At 32.3% G+C, this 27222-nt stretch overlaps 2 protein-coding genes across 6 annotated transcripts in view; both read left to right on the forward strand.

The window, feature by feature from the left end:
* The window catches only part of LOC132721629 (fibroblast growth factor receptor-like 1), a 99991-nt gene extending 72812 nt beyond the window's left edge, over positions 1-27179 (forward strand). For 3 of the 4 annotated variants that reach the window (XM_060706075.1, XM_060706141.1, XM_060705992.1), the window contains exons 4-8: positions 12873-12950; positions 15623-15916; positions 19537-19655; positions 21118-21358; positions 21808-27179. In XM_060706075.1, coding sequence (XP_060562058.1) covers positions 12873-12950; positions 15623-15916; positions 19537-19655; positions 21118-21358; positions 21808-22265 — 1190 coding nt within the window. In that variant the 3' untranslated portion in view covers positions 22266-27179. The remainder of the gene's footprint in view (positions 1-12872; positions 12951-15622; positions 15917-19536; positions 19656-21117; positions 21359-21807) is intronic. The other variant, XM_060706209.1, reaches the window with a different exon arrangement.
* Positions 1-27222, forward strand: part of LOC132722763 (uncharacterized) — a 451280-nt gene that overhangs the window by 220365 nt on the left and 203693 nt on the right. The window lies entirely within an intron of this gene.

The raw sequence follows: 27222 nt of genomic DNA on the forward strand, positions 1-27222 counted from the left end.
GTGGACATGTTTAACTGTTTCTCCCTGTTACATGTATTAAAGGAATGATTTCTCAATTTTTTACGTGCTAAATACTTTAATTCTTGACAAAACCATTCGGCCTGACCTGATTTGGACTTGTCTGGTGCTTGGCGTAGATTGAATTGGTGTGGCCTTGCCTGAATTGATCTGAAATAAGACTAGTCTAGTTGTCTGATTTTTAAACCTGTACAGACAGTATGAATAAATCTTTTATCTATGAATCCTTAATAATGTAGCAATTTTTACTTGCATTTTTTGTAATGACATCTTTGGCATCTGTAATTTGTATTGTGCACAAGTCATAAAATCTTTCAAATGAGATAGTGCTTGAATTTTGGCTTTGTTTTGGAAGCTTTGGTTTGTTTACTTTTGTGATTTGATACAAAAACAGACATGATAAATGAGGTAAAGCTCTTGAGTTTATCGCATTTCCTTATTTATGCCCAGCCCAATGACGCTTTAAGTGGAGAAATATTAACACATTCTTTGAATGCATTTATCATTTTGCTGCAATTTTTTGTTATCTATTTCATGTGAAATAAATTGATTTGAAGTGGATATTTGAAAATGATTTGCTACATTAAACAATCATGATTTTTTCTGAGTCTTGGTGAAGGCCTAAGTAAACTAGGAAATGCACTGAAAGAGTTGCACATATCTTTATGTACAGACTCAATCAAATAGTCTGAAATGTTAGGTGCTTGAGGGGATCCCCTTTTCTGGATTATAAGAATAAATTGTTTTTTATTTTACTTGCTTATTTTATTGACATAAAAGTATTTTTCTCATTGAAACTGAATGGAACTGACATTTAAAGATGATAGTCCAGTCTGCTGCGCTATTACTACTTGTAGTATTCATTGATAAAGGGGAAGGAACTATTAGAAAACATGATTAAAGGGAGGTAATAACCAATATTGTAGATTAATTGAAAAGGGTAGATTATTCAGTGATTTGAAACATTAAAATGATTTAGATAATTGAAATGTCTCGGTGACTTGTGTAAGTATGCTATTAACATTACCAATCATGCATTATTACCAATCATTCAGTAGTTTAAATTACATGTCTGTGCCATGCTTATGACTTTTCCCAAAGTCACTTGGCGTAAAAAACAATAACAACAACTCTGAACTGGTCTAAAACATTGGTGCAAAACTGTTGTAACACAACCAAATTAAAGAAGGGAATATGGCCATTTTACACTTTGCCAGTCAACTGTTTTACATGGTATATACATGTATAATCATACTTGATATACTATATTGATTCACCTTGCGATATATGTACTGATATTAAGTAAACATTTAGTTTTGGCTAAATTTTATGATGTCATGAATATATTTTAAGCTTAATTTTGACTGGTATCCTTAATAAAGGTGAATTTTTGTGTCGCCTCTACGGAGTAGTGGCGACATATAGGGATCACTTCTCCGTCGTCTGTCTGTCCGTCTGTCTGTCTGTCTGTCCGTCTGTCCGTCCGTCCGTCACAAAACTTGTCCGGACTACTCCTCATAAACTACTGGTGCAATTTCATCCAAACTTTACAGGAATGATCAGTACCAAGTCTAGTTGTGCATATTGTCAGGATTTTCCGGTTCAATGATTTTTGTCAGAGTTATGGCCCTTTAATAATTTTTAATTTTAAAGTTTGTCCGGACTACTTCTCTTATACCACTAATGCAATTTCAATGAAACTTTACAGGATTGATCTGTAGCTCAAGTCCTTGCGCATATTGCACGGGTTTTCCGGTTGAATGATTTTTGGCCGAGTTATGGCCCTTTGATAAAAAGGTTTCTTTTTCTGTGTGTTGCCAGATACACAAAAGCTTGTCCGGACTACTCCTCATAAACTACTGGTGCAATTTCATCCAAACTTTACACAAATGATCAGTACCAAGTCTAGTTGTGCATATTGTCAGCATTTTCCGGTTCAATGATTTTTGTTTGAGTTATGGCCCTTTAAAAATTTTATTTTTTAAAGTTTGTCCAGACTACTTCTCTTATACCACTTATGCAATTTCAATGAAACTTTACAGGATTGATCTGTAGCTCAAGTCCTTGCGCATATTGCACGGGTTTTCCGGTTGAATGATTTTTGGCCGAGTTATGGCCCTTTGATAAAAAGGTGTTTTTTTCTGTGTGTTGCCAGATACGCAAAAGCTTGTCCGGACTACTCCTCATAAACTACTGGTGCAATTTTATCCAAACTTTACAGGAATGATCAGTACAAAGTGGTTAGTCTAGTTGTGCACTGTCCGTCTGTCTGTCCGTCTGTCACAAAATTTGTCCCAACATGAAATTGGCCATCATGAGGCGACACATGTGATTACTGATCGCTCTTGTTTATTCTAAAAATATTAATTTATTCCGTCACATTTTGAGTACTCGACAATATGTTAAGCGATATGAATTAATTATGTTAAATTATTGAAATATGTAAATATTACATTTGGCGTTTAGGTGACAACAATTGCTCCATTATTACTGTTTAAGATCTTACACACATTTAAACATCGGAAATATGAAATTATGAATAGACTGTATTGTAACTGTATTGTATTTCATAGGTGATAAAACAAGTTTTCGAGCTTTAGTGCCTTTAATTTAATGGAAAAAAAACTTGTACCTGGCTCTAAGATAGCATCAACTTTTAACTTGTTGTCTTCATCAAATTTTGCCATTTATGAATATAAAGTGATGTAAAATATCTGCTGTAAATTATGATGATTATTTTATGTATATAAATTGTTTGATACGTGATCCTACTTTAAAGGAAGCAACATACATTATGACATGGTGTTAGTTTTGGCAAATTTTGTTGATTATGCCCCACAAAATAAAAAAAAAATATTAGGCTTTCTGACCTTTTTATGCCCACCCAAAAACTTCACTGCAAAATTTTAAATTATATGAGTCACTTTGATAAAATTATAAAGGAAATTCCTGCATGTTTTATGTATGGACATATGTATTTTATTAGATTTATACCACATAACATATTTACAAAATTAATACTGTACATGTTATTTATTCTATTCTATTTAAATGAAACCATATATAAATTGATGTATTAAAAATTGATCACTATGTTTTATCATGCACTGACTTGTGGCGAAATTTTCAAAACATTGCAGAAAAGTTACTTTTGTTCAAATTTTGTATAAATATTAAATTGGCCTGGATGGCAACAAGTATGATTTTATCTGATCAATAACTTGAGAACTGTCTGACATACTACTGTATGAAATTTGAATAAACACCTGTAAAAGTGATCCCTGCATGTTTAAAGAACAAACATCAACGGCACATGGTCCTGAGTACATACTAATTGGTTACATTGTTAATGTGTCCAATTATTTTGAAACCTTCCTGTATCAAAAAAGAGGTAGCCTAATTGAAATGAAATACAGTGTCATGTCAAAGATTTCTTCCAAAACCATCTGTTTGTCTAGTCAATTATCACACTTGTCCACTCTTAATTGAACAAAAACATATCTATGCAGTGAGTTAATGGTCAAAAGTTCAGTGGTCAGGTCAGGCCATGGTCATGTTATTTACATAGGTCATTTGATAGCTATTGAATATTTAATGATAATTGAATAAAATATTTTTGCATATCTTAATTAAAACGGCACCAACACACAAAAGAACATGTTATTTTTCTCAACAATGACTTGTTCAGATGACCACAAGATGGATACACAATTTAATATGAAAAAAATTTTGGGTGTGAGACTTATTTGTTGTAAAAATATTTGATAATGTTTTTATTTAGTCATGTACTGAAGAAAAAAAACGTGTTTGGGAAAGTAATTTTGAAGTTTGATTGTCAAAGTATTTCATTCCTTCTTCAGATTATAATCATTTTAAGATCAAAAGTTCATGTGCATGAAAAAAAGTCATTTACTCTTACCACACTAAATATCTTAAATGGACTTGTCCATCATCTAATCTGGACAAAACCATACATTATTTTTAGGGGAAATTTTAATATAAATACTAACTAAATAGCAAACAGTGTAGGGGGCCTCCGTGACCGAGTGGTTAAGGTCGCTGACTTGAGATCACAGGTCCCTCACTCGGGTCGAAATCTTTCATTTGAGGAAGCCATCCAGCTGGCTTACGGAAGGTCGGTGGTTCTACCCAGGTGCCCGCTTGTGCCTGAAATAATGCCCGGAGGGGCACCTGGGGTCTTCCTCCACCAATAAAGCTGGAAAAAAATCGACGAAAAATCTCGGCGGGACGCTCTGGGATGGCCCGACTTGAGTGTACGGTCGCCCATATGGGCTTTCCGGCGGCGACCTTAAATAAACGCATCAAAAAAACAAAAAAAAACAGTGAAGATCCTGATCAGACGGCACAGATGTGAGGGCAAATCTTTGTCAGCACCAGAGTCATGGGTAGATCCTGTATCTGCTTGCAGACTATACAAAATTAATACAACAAAAGTTTTCCCCCTTTGTTGGTAAAATTTTTTGTCTCCCTTGATGTTTATTACATAATCATAAAGATCTAAAATATTTGTCAATATTATCACCAACTTAGCGCTGATATGATTACAAAAAAACCCTGTAAATTCAATAGCAGAAAATAAAAGAAACGAGGTAATAACTGTTATTTATAATCCTATTTGGCAACTAAGAGTTTTATGTAAGAATTTGCATTGAATGTTCTGCTTCAGTCTATGCGGACAATAGCGCTGATTGCCACTGCACTTCCCGGGAGAAATCATATCACAAGATGGGATAATTGTAGCGTAGACATTATATTGAAGTGTCATCAAACCTCCCGGGATGCTACATGTCAATATAGACATTGATTGACACCCAGGAGCAAGTATTCTACCCATATATTATTAACACCAACATTATTACAACTATATACATCTTGTTGGAGGTTGCTTGAAACAAATTGTTGTTGACAAAAAATGTTGCATATTTAAATTTTTGATGTTTAAACAAGTGTTGTTCTTCTTTTTGTTACATTGCATTGATTTAATTGATTTGTTAAATGCTTCTAGGTTGATGAACTGAGCTTCAAGACCTAAGCTACCATGTCTTTATTTATGACTTAATTAAGTTACTTTGCCTCTGTTTATGAACTAAGCAACTATGCCTGTTAATGAACTAGGCTACTATGCCTCTGTTGATGAACTAGGCTACTATGCCTCTGTTTATGAACTAGGTTACTATGCCTCTGTTAATGAACTAGGCTACTATGCCTCTGTTGATGAACTAGGCTACTATGCTTCTGTTTATGAAATAGGCTACTATGCCTCTGTTAATGAACTAGGCTTCTATGCCTCTGTTGATGAACTAGGCTACTATGCCTCTGTTTATGAACTAGGTTACTATGCCTCTGTTTATGAACTAGGCTACTATGCTTCTGTTTATGAAATAGGCTACTATGCTTCTGTTTATGAAATAGGCTACTATGCATCTGTTTATGAACAAAGCTACTATGCTTCTGTTTATGACCTAGGTTACTATGCCTCTGTTTATGAACTAGGCTACTATGCCTCTGTTAATGAACTAGGCTTCTATGCCTCTGTTGATGAACTAGGCTACTATGCCTCTGTTTATGAACTATGCTACTATGCTTCTGTTTATGAAATAGGCTACTATGCTTCTGTTTATGAAATAGGCTACTATGCATCTGTTTATGAACAAAGCTACTATGCCTCTGTTTATGAACTAGGTTACTATGCCTCTGTTTATGAACTAGGCTACTATGCTTCTGTTTATGAAATAGGCTACTATGCCTCTGTTTATGAACTAGGCTACTATGCTTCTGTTTATGAACTAGGTTACTATGCCTCTGTTTATGAACTAGGCTACTATGCTTCTGTTTATGAAATAGGCTACTATGCCTCTGTTTATGAACTAGGCTACTATGCTTCTGTTTATGAAATAGGCTACTATGCTTCTGTTAATGAACTAGGCTTCTATGCCTCTGTTGATGAACTAGGCTACTATGCCTCTGTTTATGAACTAGGTTACTATGCCTCTGTTTATGAACTAGGCTACTATGCTTCTGTTTATGAACTAGGCTACTATGCTTCTGTTTATGAAATAGGCTACTATGCATCTGTTTATGAACAAAGCTACTATGCTTCTGTTTATGACCTAGGTTACTATGCCTCTGTTTATGAATTAAGCTACTATGCATCTGTTTATGAACAAAGCTACTATGCCTCTGTTTATGAACTAGGTTACTATGCCTCTGTTTATGAACTAGGCTACTATGCTTCTGTTTATGAACTAGGCTACTATGCTTCTGTTTATGAAATAGGCTACTATGCATCTGTTTATGAAATAGGCTACTATGCATCTGTTTATGAACAAAGCTACTATGCCTCTGTTTATGAACTAGGTTACTATGCCTCTGTTTATGAACTAGGCTACTATGCTTCTGTTTATGAACTAGGCTACTATGCTTCTGTTTATGAAATAGGCTACTATGCATCTGTTTATGAACAAAGCTACTATGCCTCTGTTTATGAACTAGGTTACTATGCCTCTGTTTATGAACTAGGCTACTATGCTTCTGTTTATGAACTAGGCTACTATGCTTCTGTTTATGAAATAGGCTACTATGCATCTGTTTATGAACAAAGCTACTATGCCTCTGTTTATGAACTAGGTTACTATGCATCTGTTTATGAACAAAGCTACTATGCTTCTGTTTATGAAATAGGCTACTATGCTTCTGTTTATGAAATAGGCTACTATGCATCTGTTTATGAACAAAGCTACTATGCCTCTGTTTATGAACTAGGTTACTATGCCTCTGTTTATGAAATAGGTTACTATGCCTCTGTTTATGAAATAGGCTACTATGCTTCTGTTTATGAAATAGGCTACTATGCATCTGTTTATGAACAAAGCTACTATGCCTCTGTTTATGAACTAGGTTACTATGCCTCTGTTTATGAACTAGGCTACTATGCTTCTGTTTATGAACTAGGCTACTATGCTTCTGTTTATGAAATAGGCTACTATGCATCTGTTTATGAACAAAGCTACTATGCCTCTGTTTATGAACTAGGTTACTATGCCTCTGTTTATGAACTAGGCTACTATGCTTCTGTTTATGAAATAGGCTACTATGCATCTGTTTATGAACAAAGCTACTATGCCTCTGTTTATGACCTAGGCTACTATGCCTCTATTTATGAACTAGGTTACTATGCCTCTGTTTATGAACTAGGCTACTATGCCTCTGTTTATGAACTAGGCTACTATGCATCTGTTTATGAACAAAGCTACTATGCTTCTGTTTATGAACTAAGCTACTATGCTTCTGTTTTTGAAATAGGCTACTATGCCTCTGTTTATGAACTAGACTACTATGCCTCTGTTTATGAACAAAGCTACTACAGCTGGTCTCTGTTAATGAACTCTACTATAGAATTTGGACTCAGGTAAATGTTTTGATCATAGAGTCAGTTGGGTGTTCACTTACCATTGGTAATGTGTGGAGGCGTCTGATTTGAACTAGGCAAGTTTAGTTGACATTAAAGTTTATCCTGCTGATTTTATGTAAGCTTTAAAGTTGGGATTGTCTCCTCATTTTCTTCAATTGTGCTGCCAGTTTGTATGAAATCTGCAAGCTTGACTTGGCTGTAAAATGGTGGCATGCTGGACATTATTTGCACCGGTTAAACCAGTACAATCCTTGCAAAGCAAAACAAGTCAGTGTATGGCTTAATGTTATATTTATGAATTATATAATTGTTATTATACAATTATCTTTATTGACTTCTGTTATAAAAGATAGACTATATTGGGAAAAGTTCTGCTGATAATACAATACTGAAGTGTGCTAAAACAAATTTGTGTCTGTCCTTTTTCAAATGAATATAATGATGACTGTAGTGAGGTTAATATGATGTGTCTGTTATCAAGTTATTTTGCTTCATAAGAAATACCATTAAAGAAATGAATCAGTATGGAAAAAAGTTCTTTGGATTATTCAAGACTGATTATCAGTAGTTTACCTCCAACACCATTGACTCCAACCTTTACCAACCTCAGACCATTTTTGTTATCCCTACCGCCGAGAAGTTTTCTTCAAAACTCTGCAATTTTATAGCTTCATCATATTTATCAATCTATATGATATGAGTTACAAAATTCCAAAATATTTAAAAAAAGAAATAAACAGCCATCCTTCAACTTTAAGTAATCTAAATATAAAGATAATTTTTCAGAGATCTGGAAAATATCCTAATGGTCAATCTCAGTGTAGGTCTTTCTTTTGCTCTAAAACAGGATCCATAACTCTGTTATCAGAACAATTTATTACAAAGTAACTGATATCAAATACTTTAATAGCCATTCTCGTGTCACCTTCCACAAAAACATGGGACAATAAAATGTAGAAATTGCATCATTATCAACATGATGTTTATTAACCATGTGAATATTTCATGAATGGAATAGATAAGCTTCAGAGATTTGAAAGGTTTATTGGCTCCTATTAAACGTTTATCAGGAATATTAAGCCATGTTATTTCCTGGAGTTATTTTTTAAATTATCAATATTTTTCAGTGAAAAATAAGCATGGTTATATTTTCTTCTCTAATGTTTAAAATGATTGGTGTAAATTTGTTAAAAGTAAAAATTTTCAATAATGATGAATTCCTGTCCAGAATGCATTAATTTCTTGAAAATAAGATTTATCTAAATGTATCTATTAATTGATATACATCTTGGCAATAATGATTTAATTATAGGCTGTTTAAGGGATGTTTTTCGTCCTTGAATTTCATATAGGCTTCCTTGGTCATTTGGTTAAGGTACTGACTTTGAACGACTAAGGGTTCGAATCTTGCAAGGGAATAGTGAATTTTTTGAGTGAGGAAGCATTCAAGCTAGGTAATGGAAAGGAAGGTCTGTAATTTTTTTCAAGTGCTAGCTTATGCCTGAAATAGTAAAAGATGGAGGTACAGCCAAGGTCTTGCTCTAAAGTCGACCTATGACCTTAACACTGTCAATGTGAATTAATACCCATAAATAAAAATAAAATGAAGGTCTGACATACATAAGGCCAAAACCATTTACATTTGTATTTAGAAATGCAAAAATATTTCTTCTTTGGTGTTATGTATGTTATAAAGTTACCATACTTTGCGTATCTTTTGTTTGGGTTTAAGGTCAGTGAGGTCAAGGTCATGTTTCTGCTTTTTCCTTTACCATATATTGTTTTTATCAGTGTGAGAACAGTGTTTGGTGCCAGTCACCGGTTTCTTGTATCCATATCCTTCATCCTTCTTCTTAAAACTACAGATATAAATAAAGTACATGGATACTTGATATATGAACAATAAGAAAAATTTAGTTGAGCTCATGCAGATATTTTTATGGTTTTCAATTTAAATGAGAATTTCTTATCTTATCTTCACAGTACCTTTTATATGTTACATTACATACAAAATCCTCTAAAAACTGCACATTCAGATATTCCGTGCATTATTGTTGGATTTTTTTCCCCTTCATACAAAACTGTATGGACGTTAAAGTAATTTAAGTTAGGCGTTATAAGTATTTTCATATCACTTCTCCCGTGGTGAACTTATTTCAATTCAACTTGAGAATATGTAACAAAATAATGAAATTTACATTATTTTACAAAAGACGTAGATGTTTTATCGCATGTTTTCGAGCCATTACGATAACTGATTTTTCGCGAAAACTTTAAGAGCAAAGGAAGTGTATGAAAGCCTCTTGATAAATCTGAAGTGTCCTAAGGTGCAACATACAGGACCCTGGTGTGAGTCTTTTTTCTAGAAGTTCTTAAAAAGCGGTAAAATCGACAATGTTCTCTGGCTTCAAGTTATTAAGTTACTGTAGAAAGATTTAATAATAAAATGATTACAGTAAATAGTGTTTAAAGCTGCAAGATACAAAGAATATGGTTATATGATTTGTGTTTATGTTTGTTTAAGGGTCATTGTGTGCTTTTAGGATAGTGGGATGTCAGGTTGCCTGTCTGCAATTTGTATATAAAAAAAATTTTGTACAGAATTTTGTTAAATTAGCTTTCATTTGTGAAAAAAATGTTCTAGCATATGAGCAGTTACTTATGATCAGATTGCTAGAGATGTAGTAGAACAAATTGGATGCTTTTGCTACAAAATTAAAATTTTATTACTTGTATAAATGAAATAATGATATTTTTTAAATGTTATTAATTTTTTATACTTGGACACTGAACTCACTTTCTAGAAAAAGTTACTTGATTTATTCTTTAGTAAGAAGTAATGATTGTGTCAAAGTAATTTTCAAAAATACATGAACCACAAGTTCTGAGCAAAGAAAAACAGTAATACAATTGTTTGTCAAACTTTTAATGCTTATTAAAGCATTTAACACTTCCAGATTCATTCTAATTTTTATGAAGAATTTTAGAATGTATTAAAAAGTAAAATATTATTAAGTAATAATAATAATCACATTGCAAACAGTACTTACTAACAACCCATGTAAGTCAAAAACCATACTGCATTTAATTTAGTAACACAGTAGAAATATAGTGAAAAATACAGCAAAATCAGTCATAAAAATCGCACATTATAACATGGAAATTATAACTTTCATATACTGAATCTTTACATTTCTTAAAATCTCAGTATTTTTTTCTCAAGTTTGATTTTCTTGAAATATTTTGGCTCATCTGGATATCATACAGCAGCTGGTTGCTTTGGTCACCGTGGTTACGGTCAATGTCAAAACTTTGGGTTCGAATCTGAAAAAAAAATGAAATGAATAGATAATACAACCAATCCTGAGTGCAGACCGAATACTTTATTTTGAATAACACTTCTGTATTTTTTAATGTTTTCTAAAAAAAAAATCATAAAAAATCTCGAAATAGGAACAAATGCAGGAATGGGCTGATGGGATATTTCCATCATCCTACAGTTTATACTGTTTTTATTGTAATGGTGTGAGATAATTCAATTTTCCTCTTGTTTTATATTTTAAGAGGTCTGTAATGAAAAGGAGGTACTAAATCTATTATGCATGTTTTGAAAATGAGAAAATTCACCAAGTCTTTTGTTTTATGACTTAGACAAAAAAATAAAGTGCACAGAATCTTAAAATCAGATTTTTTTTCTTTGAAAATTTACCATGGGAAATGTTTAGGTTCTCAATTTTTTTCAATAAAGATATTTAAAGATATGATTAGAATAATTTTGTTTTTGTGTTCAAGTAATTTCTCAATTTACATTTTTATTTCTACAATGACAGGCTCATACTGTGTATGATAAGGCTTTTTTGTGGATTTTTTTTTTCTTTTTTTTTTCTACAGAGTTGTGATTTGAACATTTCTGATATGAAAATGATATGAAAATAGACTAACTTGCTCTAAAAAGCCAGTGGGAAGCTTGTTTGAATTTTGGATGATAAATCCATACTTCCTTCCCCTGTGTGCAGTAATCACATAACTTTTCTATTGTAACTGATACCTGTGTGTCTTAAAAAAGGCAACAGACATAGGCTGATTGAGATATATAAAAAAGTAGCAGAGGAAAAAAAAATCTCCATTTTAAAACAAGTTTTTTGTTATGGGGATTGTTTCAAGTTCTCGTAAACATCTGGTTTTAAGGTGTGTCATTTGAAATTTGAGTTTTTGTTTCCTTTAAATTATGCAACTTGACAATCGTCCAAATGATGAAAATAATAAAAACAAATTTTGATAAGTGAGTCATTTTTACCTGGTGCAGGAAAAAGCAGAGTTGATTGACATATTTATGCGAAACCCTACAGTGAAAATTATTCACCGGCATGCTCACAAGATAGGGCCCAATTTGTGCTGTAGTATACATCATATTGTCAAACATCTGCGATGAATCGGGGCGCACACGGTGTCTCAACAAAGTCGCTTTTATGTCTGAATGCATGAAGATTCGTGTTTGGCTGAGATAATGTAATGTATACATACTGTTATATGGTTATGTTGTTGTCGAAGATGGGTTTTTACCGGTGATTGATAGATCAAAGCAGTAGGAAAATTGGTTATATGAACTGCTTATAATACTGTATGAATAAATTACACAGGGTTGTCATGTTCTCTATTTAGTGGATAAACATCACCAATTTATGCTTTTATAAATCAAGCTCGATTAAAAACACTGTCGTAACTATGGTATCTTAGTTGATTCAGTTACAATAGTGTTGAACTAAACAGTTGAGATGAGGGGATGAAATAAAATACCCTGCTTGTTATATTGTCTGACAGATCAGGGGTCATAGGAAAAATGCTTCTTTTAAAATCCCATCTATATTCCAAGTGTTTTATTCATGAGAAAGTTATGTTGTTGGTTTTTTGCATACATACATTTTTTTGAAGATAAAGTCATCTGTATTAAATATGTCTTAGATAAGTAAAAATCTTTTGAGTTCAAAGAAATAAAGTTTTGAGCTATCTTATATTTTGCCAACAAGAAAATGATCTATCTCTATTCTGAACAGTTACTCTATCTCTATACTGAATAGTTACTCTAATTTTCATCTAGTTGGCAGGATGTGCTAAAAATCATTTGCCTAGACATAAGAACCATGACACAAGAGCAAATTATAAAAATATTAAATTAAGTTGGCTAGGTTATCATATTTATATTTCTGTATACCCTTTACTGCCCGTGCTTCCTGTGAAAGGTCATTTTAGCCTGCACATTCCTGCCAGAGAGATACCGGTCACTGTTGGTCATGTATTTACTCTGTAGATTAAACCCTTCACTTAATAAAAGTAAAAGCAAGATAAATCCCTGATTAAGATTTGGCAGAAATAGGAAATCCTACAATAATGTACTTTATTTTTTGTGTTCTTCTCTTTGCAGACAAAGAGACTGGTTTGGTAAAGCAGGGAGGCAGTGTGTACGAGCCGGGCCCAGACGAGGATTTAACTAAAGAAGGAGGTGAGAGAAAAGTCCAAAGATTATTTGCTTTTTTGCTTTTGCTCTATGATTCAGTTTGTTTGTGAGGATTTCTATAATTCACATTTCCATATTGGTATTGTTGGAAGGATGTAAGTATAATACTAGGTAAATCAGATATCCTAGAAAAAGTTTTGTTTAGTCAACAATGGCTAATTCTTTGAATTTAAGGATCCTTTTGCAATACCTGAAAATGTTGCCATTACTTTGTTTTAAATTGATTTTTGTTTTGGTAATGCAATATTTACTGACATATCGGCCATATTTTGGAAATAGTGCTAGTGCTCTTCTAATTTTAAAAAATGTGCTGATGCTCTGCTAATCTTGGAGTGTGTGGTAATATTTTTCTAATTTAAGAAAAAGTGCTGATCTCCTAATTTTTTTAGTAAAATTTTTCTCTGTATTGCATGATTATGTACTGCTGTATAAAATTGATAAATCTACTTCTCTAAATGATATCATCATGCTTGATAATGCACAGTTTTGCTTTGTGCATTGATAATACTATAATCTCTACAGAGCTTTTTTACAGTGATAATGTTCTACTCTTAACAAATTATGCTTTGATATATAAATTGCTAATATATTTTTTCTAAATCAATAATGTTCTACTATTTTATTCTCTATATTGATAATGTTCCACTTTCTAAAGTGCTAATGCTCTACTCTTATTCTCTAGGCTGTTTCACTCTATAGTAGTGATATTGTTCTACTCTCTATAGTGCTAATGCTTTACTCTCTGGACTGATAAAGTTCTACTTTCAAAATTGATAATGAACCACTTTCTCAAGTGGGAATGCTCTACTCTTATTCTCTAGGCTTAAAATGTTTCACTCTTAACCCTTTCCCACATGAGCATATTGTGAAAAATGGCCGTTTTCAGTGAAAAGCCTCCTGTTACAAGTTGAAACTGCTATGAAACTATGAAAAATGCTTCAATACTAATCAAACTTGGCACAAATGTTGACTGGACCATTGCCTTTGTAAGGACATGCTCAGTCTTAAATTTCATGTTACCATGGCAACGAGGGGACATCTCAAAATTGCCAAAAATCACTATTTTGCCTCGATTTTTCCATCAAAATTTATTTCAAAGTGCTGCAACTTCTCAATGGATTGAGATAGAGTCAAAGGCTTTTCAGCATTGGTTACACGTTACCTTATGATCAACCTGGGGTCTTTTTCAGCCTCTCACAAGTCCAAAATTTTCTTGGCGATGAGGGGGACTCTGCCCCTCTTCAAACCCCCCAAACAGAAGGGGGCATATCCCCCTTCTGGCAACCCCCTGATGTATCGGAAAAAAGTGCTCGATTTTTTAAGCAACATTTCTCAAACGAAAACATGTGTTGGGCCCAAATAGGACATTTTTTTCACTATTTCAGGCCTAAAAAATGGGGTGGGGGGGGGGGTCGAAAGTGCGTTGTTTCGCGTATATATGAGGTAAAGGGTTAAGTAGTGATATTGTTCTACTCTCTATAGTGCTAATGCTTTACTCTCTGGACTGATAAAGTTCTACTTTCAAAATTGATAATGTTCTTATTTCTATATTGACCATGCTCTTTTATCTCAAGTGATCAAATTCTACTATTTCAAGTGTTATTGTTCTACTCTCTAGAGTGATAATGATTGATAATGTCCACTCTCTATATTGATAATGTTCTACTATTCTCATGTAATCATGTTCTACTCTCTAGAATGATGATGCTCTACTTTGTTATCAAATTCAATTCTCTAGAGTAACTTTTGCTCTTCAATGTTGATACTTTACTATGTAAGGTGATATTTAAGTGACCAGAGTAATTCTGTTTATCTTTGTTAAAAGTGCTTTGAAAAAATGTGCTAAGCTGAGTAGGTCTGTAAATATTCCATAATGCTTTACTTTAAACAGTGATAACTTTCTACCTTTGATAACTAGTGATAACACTGTATATGTGTAGTGATATTTTGTTGTGAAAATTTGTACTTTTAGGTACAGTGATAAAATTTACTTTTGGTACAGTGATTAAATGTACTTTTTGGTACACTTTGGTTACAGTGATATAAACAGTATATTGGATACAGTGATAAAATGTATTTTTGGTTTGTACTTTTTGGTACAGTGATGATTGGTACCTTTGGGTTCATTAATAATATATACTTTTGGGTACAGTGTCAATAACAGTTACGGCCCCTGATTACAATTATAGTTTTGATTCCTTCTCTTACAATCTATACATCTATTTGTATAGTGAGGATGAATAAAATTCTTGCATGACATTCCTTTCTTTATCACACTTTAACATGAAATTCCTGTAACTGTAACATAATATTTTTGGTTGCTTGACGTGATTGTAACTGTATTTTTTAAGAGATGTGATTATGATTTTACTGCACAAGGACATGCCTTCATTTTTCTTGAAAAGTTTTTATCAAAATTGTAATATAATTTTTTTTTTTTTCATTGTTCTGCAGTTTCTGTTGTGCTAAAATGGTGTGGAGGAGCACCCATTAGTGTCAAGAATATTCTCATTTTTTCACCGTCTTTAAAGTAAAATGAAGGCATATCAATTTCTGCACATCAGTATCTATATAATTATAACTTGTGTTTATTTTTGCACACTAGCACCTGCTTTTAGTGAGACCTGCATGATTATGTATTTATTTTCCTTTTCAAGTCAAACCTAAGTTCATAGAACAAGAGAAAATGGAACGCAAAAGTGTGATAGTTCGGCCTGTTGGTAGTTCATTACGACTACGCTGCCGAGCCAACGGAAACCCCCTTCCCATGGTGCATTGGTTGAAGGACGGTCAAAAAACAATACTCATTTCAGACGAAGGGTCTGATGGTGATAAAAAGAAATGGACGTTAAAATTACGAGACTTACAAGAGACTGATAGCGGGACCTATCAGTGTGTAGTGTCAAATAGGCATGGAGTTATTAATTTTACTTACTCTGTAGAAGTTATAGGTAAGCATGCTTCTCTTTCCCTCCACCATTTCCTTTCACAGGAGCTTGAAGTTTGTTTGACTTTCCAAAATTGTTCACAGGGTCTTTCACAGGGGTATGAATCATCGAAACACATGTCCGTAAAGTTTGAATATGTCCAAAAATGTTCATAGGTGCTTCACATTATCAAATTTTAACAAGGTTTGAATAAAAAAACTATTATTCATAGGAACAGGCAAATTTATTTACACAAGAACTTTTGTTATCTCGATATTTAGAGAACCTTCACACTATTTCTCATCCATGGGACTTGAAATGGGATTTAAATCTGAGCATGGTTTGTGATAATTCTTTAATTTAATATAAAATCTTAATTTCTCCAAGGAAATAAGTTATTCAAAGCAGTTTGTAATAAGAACAACTTCAAGCTACTGTTATCCCCTGGACTAATTTTCATTTAAATTGATCAGTCTTTACCTTTTCCCCCCTGTCTGCTCGACATAAAACAAGTTTTTACCCAATTTAGATAAATGAATTGTTAATTTTTCATTTTAGATGAAGATGTGTCTGCTTCACAAGAAAAAAAGTTGTCTCCCTTTCATATTAGAAAGTCTTCCTATAGACTAGAATTATCCCCCTTTAATATAAAACCTCAATGCAAAAAAAACAACACATTTGTCTCCCTGGTAGGTTCTGTGTCTCCTTTTACCTGAAGCATGCATGATTTTTGTACCTATATTTTGTCACTCTGATGGATGAGTGCTGATATCTTTTAAATCTGGATTTTTTTTTTACCAAATGGTTTGTTTTAAAAAGTCATAAAATCTTTCTTCTTGATGTATCCCAGTATTGGACATAATTTTTTTTTTGAATTAACTGTATTGAGGCACTATTTTATGACAAAAAGGATGGAACAGATACAGTAGTCTGCTTTGTTGTGGATATATAATATATATTGTGCTACATAATTATATATGTGTGTATTTACGTCACTAAGTTACACTGTATTATCTATGTATCTGCTTCTATAAATATATGTTTAGAAATACAGTCAAACCTTTAAAGGCTCCCAAAACTGCTGGAAAAAAACAGTCTATGTTAAGAAATGTACTAAATTTAAGAGTAGAATTTAACATAATAAATGTAGTCAAATGTGGAAATTAAATTAAACATCATCTGAACCATCAGCTCAGAGCCAGGCCAGCTTGCACACCTGTGTAGTCTAACTAGGCTCTGTACTGTTGGCTCACTAATTTTCTTAAATTTTGTTTTTGTGATTATGAAACAAATGATAAAAGGAAAGATCTAAAATAGAACTTGAACACGTCCATTTAAGAAATTCATAAGAAATTCAATAGGTTAATTGGGAGAATCAGTTCCCAAAACAGGATGTTTGGGACCAGTCTGTCTAGAATGTTAACATTGTTATATCTAATCTGTTAAAGCACTTTAATTATTCATTACTTACGCTTAAAAGTACAAATGTTTGTTTCTGATCAATGTATTACATTAAGAACAAAATAAACACAAAATTTACATAAAACAGGTGTGTTTCGCTTAAATTCTGACCATAAAACATTCAAATTGATTAGAATGTCATTTTATATCCTTTTATTGAAATGAGCATCGTGAATTACGTTTAATTACCAGTTTCATTACAATCTTTATTAAGTAATTATACATATTTTTGTCTCCAAAACACCGTGAAAATCTGCTCAGAATTGCTAAAATGGATTGTGTTTTGTTACAAGGCTCGCCACATGTTTATCATTTGTGACACTATGACATTAACTGTAGGGAATGACAATTAATGGAATTACAATATTGAATGAAAAGTTGCATCAGGGCAGTCTAAGCATTACCTTTGTTTATTGGTTTACATTATTCTTACAGTATCAATAATAAATTTTTAAATGCAAGGTTGTTGCAGTGCTTTTAGCCACAAAACATACGTTTAGCTATCCAAATTCCAATGTTATTTTATTAGTATTGATTTATTCTCCACAAATAATGTTAACTTCCACTCATGAAACATTTGATTAGGAGCTGGATAACTTAACTAATTACTTTAATTTTCTCTTACCCAAATCTGATGTTTCAAATTCACAACCCCAAGATCAGTTGACCATATAGGCTCCCTTTGAGCATAAAATCATCCATGACTTATTAATTTTCATAGAACTTTTTATAACAAAATTCTAATTCTAATATTATTTTGCATAATATTTCCTGAAAATCAACCTAAATATTTTGAAAACAAAAATTTAAAAAAAAACATCGGTTTAAAAAGAAATTGTTTCCCTAGTGCTTGCCATTTACGTCAGCTCAGTTAGAGTATTGTAGCTGTGTGGGTTGTGTGTGAGGGTGGAGGAGAGATGTGTGTGGGGGTGGGGGGAGAGGTGTGTGGGGGTGGGGCGAGAGGTGGTTAATCAGGAGAAAGTGTTGACATTTTATAATGTTTGTTTTACCATGACAAACAATTCATCACCTTAGTGCAGTAACGAAATAAGTTCTACTAAATATGATAGGAGTCAATCAGTTATTGCACTAATGTGACGAATTGTGCCTCAAATAATTTATGGTGATTAATTCATGGTGTATCTTGAGGCACTTCCTGTGCCAGCAGAGCAAGCAATATACCACAGTCAGTGCAAGTTAAAACAATACACAGAACTTCTTGTCATTGACAACACATAATTTGTGTGGCCTTACTTAATGAAAATGTCTTACAAGTTGTTTGCTGTAGAATGTACATAACGAGATATGATATGATAAAGCACCTTTTCACATCTGTAAATGGAAATGTGTCTTGTTTATATGATTTGATTTTCATGAGATGATGGCCGTTAATAGATTGTTTTAAAGGTTCACTCAGTATTTTCTGAATAATGTCTGCATATCACAGACTTTGTTTTATTACTGCTGTGGAGAATTGGTGATTTATTTTTAATCAAATTCAATTTAAAATCAAATTTGGTTTTAGGGGTGAACTTAAATACAGATACTTTTAAATGCTGATTTCAATGTTAATTTCCAAAATTATATTGATGTTTCAATTCAAATATCAAAAGTTGCCTCTGCAATAAAGATAAATCAATATTAATAAGCAAAATATCTTTCAAAGGATATCCCCAGTGTTATAAAAATGGGGGGTGGGGGGTATTTAAAAAAAAAAAATGATACTGAGCCACATTTTCTTGAGTTAAATAAAGTTAACATTGAATTGTTTTAGATTAATAAAGAGCCTTGCAACTTGCATGTGATATACAAACTACTTAAAAAAAAAAATTTTTTTTTTCACAAATAAATTAAAATTTGATAGGCTACTGCTTTTAAGTTAAGATATATTGCATGAAGCCAGCTAATAACAAATAAGATTAATGCAGACAGTCAGAAAAAGAGATATAATTATAATCAAATAACATCCTAGCCTTTTAACACTATATTAACAGTATGCATGTATTGCTCTCTAATTGCATGGTGCTAGTTGTAATGTCACGCAAGTTTTTTCTTTGTTTCAGGATATTGTTTTGTTCATCTTAAATATTGGCCAACAATTATGTCAGTATCGTATAATTTTTGTATCATGAATATATTTATGTTGTTAGATATGTTTAAAAGGCAGTGTTATTATGTTTCAGGTCAAATGAAAACCAAGCCAGTATTGATAGGGCCTCACCCTCTGAATGAGACAGTTACCCTCGGAGGCTATGCCTCCTTTCAATGTAAAGTGAAGAGCCAAGTTAAACCTCATATACAGGTACAGTAAACAAAATTGATATTAGTTTGTTGCTGTTTATGTTTTTGTTGTTGACAGGTTATATTATTAGTCACAAAATTTTTTGACAGGTTATATGGTTATAAATGGTTGTTTGCATATATGACTAGCTGCAAGATACTGGTTATATTGCAAACAACCGATTATATACAGCCATATAACATGTCAACAAACTTTATAATAACAAACTCTGTTTATTTGAGAGAAAAAAATTATAATAACTTCATAAATTGACAACAGCATTGTATATAGTTTATATACATGTCATGATTTTCCAACAAAAAGTGATGTTACAAAGTTAATGTGCAGTATTTTTAAGTGTAGTATGATTATATGGTTGTATTGTTATATTACATTAGCTGCAAGGCAATGTTATATAGCAAACAACCATTTATGCATTGCTATGTAACTTGTCAAAAAGATGTTAATTTTCCAATGAAAATGACATAACAAACTGTTTTCCAAAATGTTCATATCATTTACCAAATGTCTCTATGATGATCTTGGATGCATGTAAAATTTTAAGATTATTTCTTGTAATGTGACCAACCAGCAGGGTACAAGATAGTTGTACTAATGTGACCTGTCTTAGTCTAGATATAAATGTCTTTTTTTTCCACTAATAATTATTAAGTTTCTATATGATAATTATATAGAAACTATGTTGCTGAGACTTTATAAGCAGATACTGACCAGAAGTTATCTCCTGGCAAGCTTGTTCAAAACGTTTTCTAACAATATATCATGACATTTTAACTATATTCTGACATATTACAGTTCAGTGTAAACTTAAAAAATATACACTGTTAAAAAAAACTTTTATAGCCTTATCATAACACAATAGTTACATTAGTCATACATTGATACCATATGAGCCGTGCCATGACAAAAGCAACATAGTGCGTTTGCGACCAGCATGGATCCAGACCAGCCTGCGCATCCGCGCAGTCTGATCAGGATCCATGTTGTTCGCTGTCAGTTTCTCTTCTTGTTATAGGGTTTGTAAGCGAACAGCATGGATCCTGATCAGACTGCGCGGTTGCGCAGGCTGGTCTGGATCCATGCTGGTCACAAACACACTATGTTGGTTTTGTCATGGCATGGCTCATATTTGTTTATAAGCATAAACGTTAAGATTTGTATAACTTGTTGGAGCAACTGTAGCTGAGTAGATAAGGTCTTTGACTTCAAACCACTTGTTTCTCACAGCTGTAGGTTTGAGCCACGCCAGAGTCTTCAGATTCTTTCATGTAAAAAAGCTAGCTTACAGAACGCCAGTGGTTCTACTGATACATTCTTTTCATCTGCTTTCAACTTAAGTGAAATTATGTAAGATAATTTCACTGTAGGAGTATCAAAATATATATCACTATCTACTGAACAGCATGTGATAAAATATACAAATATATACAACATATACATCATACTGTTTCTTTATTTTCAGTGGTTAAAAAGGTTAGATAAAGAACTAGAGGCCACTGTTAATAGTACTAATATAATAGAAGTTAAAGGACAAAAATTTGTGGTGCTAAAAACTGGTGAGGTGTACAAAGACAATGGAGGTTTCTATGTGAATAAACTTGTGATAAAAAATGTGTTAGGGTCAGATGTAGGCATGTATATATGCCTTGGTGCCAATACAATGGGCTACAGCTTTAGAAGTGCCTTCCTTACTATAGTATCAGGTACTGTATGATTTCCTGACCATTTCTTTATGACAAAAAATTTTGGTTACAAATATTGAGAAGATTTGCTGTAAAACTTCAGAGATCGTCCACTAGTAATTATGAGTAGAATTTAAGAGAGCTCGATGCAGGACGAGTAGTAAAATGTTGCCTGCACATTGGATTTAGAAGCTACTCATCTTTCTCTGAAAATATTTTTTGATGCCTTGAATTTAGAATTAACAAAAACTTAACGTAATGAAACTTTCATTTTCCTTTCTCAAACAAAATGTTTGAAACAAAGTGATAGTATAAATAATACAAGACACTGTTTATATGTAATTGTTAAGCTGATTGCTTTTGTTTTTTAGTGTATAATTATCATAATTATTTTGTACATATATTTATTAGTAAAATCAAATTTGCTGAATAATTAAAGCCATTAAAAGATTTCTCATCTTAAATTTCAGAAAGTTTAGATAATCCGATGGCAATAAATCCTGCCTCGGCAATAAAACCTGGTTTACAAGGAATACCATCTGGAACGGCACAAGGATCAGGGTCGGAGGGGACTAGTGAAGAAGAAGTTGGGAATGGCAGTTTGCCCCTTATCATTGCAATACCAGCATGTGTAGCAATAGTGTTAGTGACGCTGGCTATATTTATTCTAAAAAGGCGAAAAAAGTGTAATAATAATTCAAATGCTCGTAGAAATACTCGCTTTAATGCGGTGCCGACGCAGGAGCGTGAAAACTTTCCTCCTGCGGCACAATACCCTCATATTTTACCTCCTAAAGGTCCGCCCAATAGATCTATGGATAAAGCATCCACAAAACATAGTTCAGACTTTTACTCAGACATATCGTCTGTATCAAGGTGCCATCATCATCCGCAACAAGGGCATAGCAATCATCAGTATGGGTATTGAACTCTTGGTGATGATGGTAAAAACTTGAGAAGAAAAATATGTGTCCAAAACACTAGTGCTATTTTCGGAAGCTGACATTGAGCATGTTGGTGCTTCACTGCAATATGTCATGGCTAATACAAGTAGAAAATGTTGTGAAATAAAAACTTCAAAAGCCATTTTTCAAAATATTGCTGACCGGCCATTTGCAATATAAAATGGCCGATAAGCTGTTTTTCGGAATACAAAGCCAATAAGCAGTTTTTTTCAATTTTAATAGTTGAAAGATCTGTTTTTCGACAATTACAAAATGGCTGACATGTAGATGTGATTGTAAGTCATAATGGGTCTTATAGGAAGTAGGCAACTACGATAATTAGTTAACATTTATGTAACTGAGAAGATGAGCTATGTTTTTCAGAATTGTGATATTGCTTTACAAATTAAATGATTGATATTCACGGAGAATCAAAAAGCATAGAGGGAGCATTTGCGTGACAACATTTTCACTAAAATGACAAAACTTTCGTTATCAGAAAGTGTTTCTACAAGAATCAGTGGTAAACTGAATTGTTTACACAATTATTTATACTAGCATTATTACCTATATTGATTTGATGTATTATTTTTTTACATATTAAAAAAAAAAAATGTTTATCAATACATAAAGGGTACATATTGTGTAGAGACTACAAATTGCCATGTGTAGGTAAGGACGATAGACTGGTGCCACAAGTAAAATTCTAGACTGTGATTACATTTCTAAGAGATAGTGACTGAGTATTGTAACATATTTTTAGCTGATCATTTTTGCAATATATAATATGTTGTTGTTTTTTTTTCTTTTTTGCTGGGGAAGAAAACATGTTAATTCTGATTATTGTAATAATATTTGTTCTTTTAAAGTAAACTTAAATGTAACATTGTCATTCATGATAGAAGTAAATTAGTTATAATAATGATTTTTAACTAGTTTTAGTTCTTATAAAAAAATTGTTTGGCTTCCTTTTTTTACTTTTTTTTTTCCGTTTTTTAACGTAAAAAGTCTAACAATCTTCTTTTTTTTAAATTGATGTTCAATGTTGATAATCATTACTATATATCTAGTATTGATTTTTTTTTTTTAATTCTCTAATATGATATGATATAAAATATAATAGAAGATTTGCGAGATGAAATATTCTTAGAAGTGTTGGTTTCTTGGTGCTATAATGCTATATCATAGTTTATCTGTGTAAGGTAAGGACACTTGATAGTGTATGATTTTGTAAATGTATTTCTAACATGTGATACAAGTTAGGCTTAAGAACAGTGACGCAGTCAATTTTTTTTTATTTACAAGTCCAAATGGACAAAATACAGCTTTTGTCATAAGAAAATACAGAGAAAAGAAAAGATCATGACTAATTATTTTCTTTTGATTAAGTAACTAACTATAAACACAACTATGATTTTTTCTAGCCTAACAATTTTTTCTACAGTATATTTCTTGACTATTCTACATGTGTCTCCTATTTTCAATCAGTTGACATTATATCTAGAGACCAAATTTCACCAGATTTTATTGGAGTGCAATTTTTATCAAGTTTTCTTCTGGGTAACAGAGAACAAGCAACTTTAGTGCAGAAATATTAGAAATAATTAAGTTCATTCATGAAAAAAAATGAGCTGTGTCATGACAACATAATGGGTTTGCGACCAGCATGGATCCAGACCAGCCTGCGCATCTGCGCAGTCTGATCAGGATCCATGCTGTTCGCTTACAATCCCAATAGCAAGTAGAGAAACTGATAGCGAACAGCATGGATCCTGATCAGACTGCGCGGATGCGCAGGCTGGTTAGGATCAATGCTGGTCGCAAATGCACTATGTTGGTTTTGTCATGACACGGCTCAAATGTCATTCAATTACAGGTATTATTCAATTATTTCATAAGACAAAATTAAAAGAACATATTAAGCATGCCTCTGAAAATGCTGTAAGAAATGAATTTAGTTAATGTCATTAAGCACTGAGGTAGATGGATACTAGATACGGCATAAACATGGTAACTTTTTCCAGATTTATAATAATTTCAAGCAAATTAATAAGACATTTCCTTTTTGCATTATCAAGTAGTTTATATTTTGAATGACTCATTTTATATAATGTGTGCAAATGAGTGTGTGTATAGTTATAAGCTGTAAACATACACACAAAAAGAAGTTCCTTGTAAGAGGAGTGATACTAGAACTATTTTTATGTAAAAAAAAATCAGTATTTTATGTGATATAGTATATATATTTAAGTGAAAATGTGTGTATTTGTTCTTTCTCCTATTAAAATGAGTGTTTAAAATGAGATAAGATGTATTTTTAATATATTAATTTTTTGTGCATCTTTGAAATTATTATGCTAGTAAATGTAAAAGCTGATGCTCTTACATTTATAAAGTAAGCAAAAAAAATAATTTTGATATGCTTTTAAAGAGTTCTAAAAATGTTGAAACATTTCTTCTTAGTTTCTTATTTTGACATTTATTGCAAAAAGCGTTGTTTTCTCCATGGATAGGTTGTTCAGGTCTTTTATTTTTGCCTATCTAATGTCAGCACTTTTTATGATAGAAAATTTGGTGGAAAGTTTACTTTTCTGGGAAATAAAATGTCATGAAGATATTTGGAAATGCATTCATATCAGAAGTACTTGGGATAAGTATAGCATGTAAAAAGATAGTAAGAAAAATCCTTGGGGGGGGGGGGATATTGGCAACAAAAGTCATCTTAATGAAACTGCATGCTTCCAGATTTTTTTTTTGTTATTTTAGAAATTCAAAGAATGCATTTGTTGGTAACAAACAGTAATGGTTGAAAAAAAGGAAAAAAGAAATTAAGTGAATTAGTAAAGATTTTATCAACTGACATTCTTGTAAATCTGCTGTCTAATGCATACATACCAACACACACGCTAAATTTTTGTCAATTTGTTGTTGAGGTTTTTTTTCAACAGTTGAGTGTTAGCAACATATTCCACAAACATACGCCACTAGAAAAGACCCCAAGTCAGTGACTCAGTCATGCAAGGTGCATAGCAGTTATTCAGACTAATAGATAATAATTGCTTTTGTGAAACTGACAATGTAGGGTGACCTAACTAAACAGCAAGTCCATTTTGAAGATATTTAAAAGATTATAAATTTGACAGGATTTTTTCCAAATTTAAAATTATACTAAATTTTATTTGTCACTCACTCAATTTCAAATTGTTAATGATTTAATTTGTCACTGACTCCATATATTGGCAGAAATACTCTGCAAATTTTAAGATAAATGAAGGAAAAAATATAATTCTTTACTGCGTCATGTTCCCATTCTTGTCTGTGCACAGATTAATTACCCATTGAATTATTATGATTACATTTGAAATGCATTTTCTTTCATTATATTAGAGCACAATGATGATTCATCCTTATTTTTGGGGTTTTTTTTCTATTCATTTTTTTCCCGCCTTTTTTATTTCTACACAATCATGCAATTACACAAAAACCTCATAACATTTTTTATGATCTTGACAAGAGGTGCAATACTCATTCATGGACAGAAGTTTATTACTGTTTTGGCTCATGTTCTACTATAATAGCACATATCGTCACCTTAGTGCAGTAACAGGTTAACTCCTATTAAATTTTATAAGGAGTTAACCCATTACTGCATCAAGGTGACTATATGCTGAAGAGGTTTGTTATTGTTTTAAAATACAATGTAGATTTTAAAAAAAGTCAAATGCTTCATTTCGTAATAATAAATCACATTTTTTGCTTTGGTTAATTGTTTTTCGTAAAAATAGAATGTCTTTTTTTCCAATATAGTATTTTCCTGTTACTAATTAAGTTCACACATAATTTTTGTATTTTCTTGGGCCGATGATTATGTATATCTTCACTCTGTAGGGAATTCCTAAACATTGACTGGCATTTATGTACTAACATAAAAATAATTTCATCTACAACAAAATTTGTTGTCATACAATTCTTGCTATGGAGTTTAGTTTTTTAAAATCAAGGATTCTGGTTAAAATCATTTGCCATTACCATTTGAAGATACAAACCCTCTTTTTAGCATTTATTGTATCTGTAAACCATTCTTTTGTGTTCTTGTTGTGTGTTTGACAATAACTATTGGATAAAAGGTACTTAACTTACTTTTCTTTAAAATAAAATAATGTTAAAAAAACGAAACTCAATAAATTTTCTCATTAACACAAAATCTTCATCAAGCACAATGAATATGTAGACAGGACTTGGATGTTTTAGTTATAAGAGCAAATGAAGGATGAAAGGTTTCATTTTACTTGTTAAAAGTAAATGATGTAACAACTGTTGACAAAATAACTTTTACTTCTTTATTTCTTACACAGCAAGCTTTAGTTATTTTCCCATTTTGTAAATGATTCCTCACATTTGTCACTTTTCCTGTGTATATATTGTTTTGTTTTTTTATTTTGCAAATAGATATTACCTCACAATTGACTAGTTTTGTTTAGCCTGTTATCTGCTGCATTTGTATAATGAATCTGCCCTGCTTTTAGTTTGGAACAGTCCAAGTTTAAGGGATTTCAATATCAATGTACTGAAATTGAGCTACATGTTCCAACAGTATAGAGTCTGGCCAGACTACATGGATGTGCAGGCTCTCCTGGCTCTATACTCGGGGGGCCATTGTCTGTACCAGTAGGTTGCAGATTAGGTTACATCAGTCTGGTATCGCTAATGTTTCCTTGTTGCTTTGTTTCAATTTTGTTCTTAAACACTTAGTTCATTATTATAAACACTTAGTTCATTATCATACAAGTTTCTTTCATTTATTTTTAGTACCAACAATCTGTCAAGACATTTTTGCAATTTGTGAGAACTTATTTCTATAAATACTTGAGGAAGATAGGGTCTTGTCTGATCTGATTGGTTTATAAAAATAGAAGTGTAATGACCACTTTTTATTAAAAT

Source organism: Ruditapes philippinarum, unplaced genomic scaffold (genome assembly GCF_026571515.1).
Source record: "Ruditapes philippinarum isolate M1 unplaced genomic scaffold, ASM2657151v2 ctg363_1_1_1_1, whole genome shotgun sequence".
Taxonomy (NCBI): Eukaryota; Metazoa; Mollusca; class Bivalvia; order Venerida; family Veneridae; genus Ruditapes; species Ruditapes philippinarum.